At 59.4% G+C, this 1,862-nt stretch overlaps 1 protein-coding gene across 1 annotated transcript in view; it reads right to left on the reverse strand.

Annotated features, from left to right (window-relative positions):
• The window catches only part of RRP8 (ribosomal RNA processing 8), a 15,839-nt gene extending 14,345 nt beyond the window's left edge, over nt 1–1,494 (reverse strand). The window contains exons 1-4 of the mRNA XM_026063515.1: nt 1,203–1,494; nt 941–1,070; nt 296–402; nt 8–104 (exon numbers count right to left, since the gene is read on the reverse strand). Coding sequence (XP_025919300.1) covers nt 8–104; nt 296–402; nt 941–1,070; nt 1,203–1,396 — 528 coding nt within the window. The 5' untranslated portion in view covers nt 1,397–1,494. The remainder of the gene's footprint in view (nt 1–7; nt 105–295; nt 403–940; nt 1,071–1,202) is intronic.
• Between the last annotated feature and the right edge of the window lie 368 nt (nt 1,495–1,862).

Below are 1,862 nucleotides of genomic sequence, written 5' to 3' on the forward strand. Positions count from 1 at the left end.
GACACACCTTGGAGACAGACTTGAAGCCCAGATGAGCCATAGAATTCACAAAGGCTCGGAGGTCTTCAAAGCGGCTGGCGACTTCCGCCATCATCAGGGTGCCCCTATGGAAACACCGCACCTGGAATTGGTGGCAGCACAGATACCGCCCTGGCCTGTCTCCCACCCAGCGCCTCTTCTCCCCACTGCCTGCAGCCAAGGCCAAGCCCCTGCCTCCAGGGCTCTTCACAGCAACCCCTTCTCTGCCTCCTTTACCCTTGTACCCAGCCCCAAGTACCAGCATGTCACTGCCTACCCCTGCTTCAGCACACGATTTGCCTCTTCTAGGATCTCCTGCAGGTTGGTGCCCATCAGCGCTAGGCAGAATACTGCAACATCCACGGATTCAGCTGCCAAGGGCACCTGTGAAACACCAGAGACAACCCTGCACAAGGAGGTTAGCCCCAGGCCTGGGGCACCCTTTCCCTGTGCTTCAGGAGTCTCCTTTCCCTAGGCTCTTGGATTCAACCAGCATCTTCTGTGGAGAGCCCACAAGCAGAGGTGCCCCAGTTTTCAGAACAAACACATGCTCCCTCTTCTTGTGCATGGGATTGTCTTCAACCCCAGACGCTTTCTCAGCCCTCCCCCCGCCTCTCTCCCCCACAACTTGCCACCCCACGTGTGCCTCCTGCAACCTGCCAGGCAGCTACGAGCATGCAGCCCACCCCCACAAGCTGCCGTGATGTCTGCGTGGGTGCACGCTTTGCCCATGCGCTGCAGTCCCCAGGAAGCACGGAGAACTCCCTGCACAACTGCTGTCCCTCGCATACAGGCCAATATGTCATTTGACTCCTTTATTGCACCTCTCTGGGTCTAAGCACGTGCTTGCTTTGCACAGGGTGTATCTTGTCTCCCCAAGGTAACCTCTGCTGTTATCACACGCACAGTTGCAGCCCCCTACCTTGGCCATGTCACACACGGTGACGAGTGGGCTGAGAGCTACCAGGTCGAAAGAGTGAACCTTGTTTCTGACGCCGTTTGCAATCTTGCAGTCACCACACCCAAAGTCTGCCACTACCAGTGAGGCTGGCCTGGGGAGAAGCGGGGAGCAGACTGAGAACACCACTTTCCCCGTGCCCCACAGCCTCAGTTTGTCCCCACAGCTTGGAGACTGCGCCTTGGACTAGGGTCTCCAGAGCCTCCTAGTCCGGCCCCACACTCACCGCTGTCGCAGATAACGAACTATGCGATGCACAGGATTCTCGGGCCATCGCCCCACCTGTTGAGCAAAGCCACGATGGTAGATTTGAAAAGCGTCAGGGTCATTCTGGAAGAGCTGTGCCGCTTCCTGGCTGCTGGAAGTGTAGAGCTGCTGGTTGATGTAGCGGAACCGGGCGGAGAGGAGCCGTTCCTCCATCCGTGCACGCAAGGCCTCGGACCGCTCCGAAGGCGGTGTTTCCACAGTGGGCAACTCCAAAGCGCCTGGCTCTACGCTTGCCTCCGCATCCAGACGCTTCTCCCCGCCAGGTCCAGGCCCCACTTTGAACTTATTTTTCTGACGCCTTTTATTCTTTTGTTTGTTCCTCCACTGCTTCCTGCTCAGTCTCTGTGCTGGCCCCTCGGCTGAAGGCCCCGTCTCCAGCTTCACGCGCTCTGGGCTCGGCGGGGGTTTGTCCCCAGGCAGCTCAGCAGGCACGTCTGAAAGGTAGAGAGGAAAGTCAGTGCCGCAGCAAGCGGCTCCCCAGCCCTGCTCAGGTTTTACCCTGCAGCCGTTAGCCTAATGCCCGGTCCCCCCAGGGCGCCGGGTACTTCTGCCAGCAGCCAAAGCCACCCGGCTCCCGCAGGACACCCCAGACCAGCGGGGTGGCGCCAGCCGCCGACTC

This window comes from Apteryx rowi, unplaced genomic scaffold (genome assembly GCF_003343035.1).
Source record: "Apteryx rowi isolate R43461 unplaced genomic scaffold, aptRow1 scaffold_1004, whole genome shotgun sequence".
Classification (NCBI taxonomy): domain Eukaryota; kingdom Metazoa; phylum Chordata; class Aves; order Apterygiformes; family Apterygidae; genus Apteryx; species Apteryx rowi.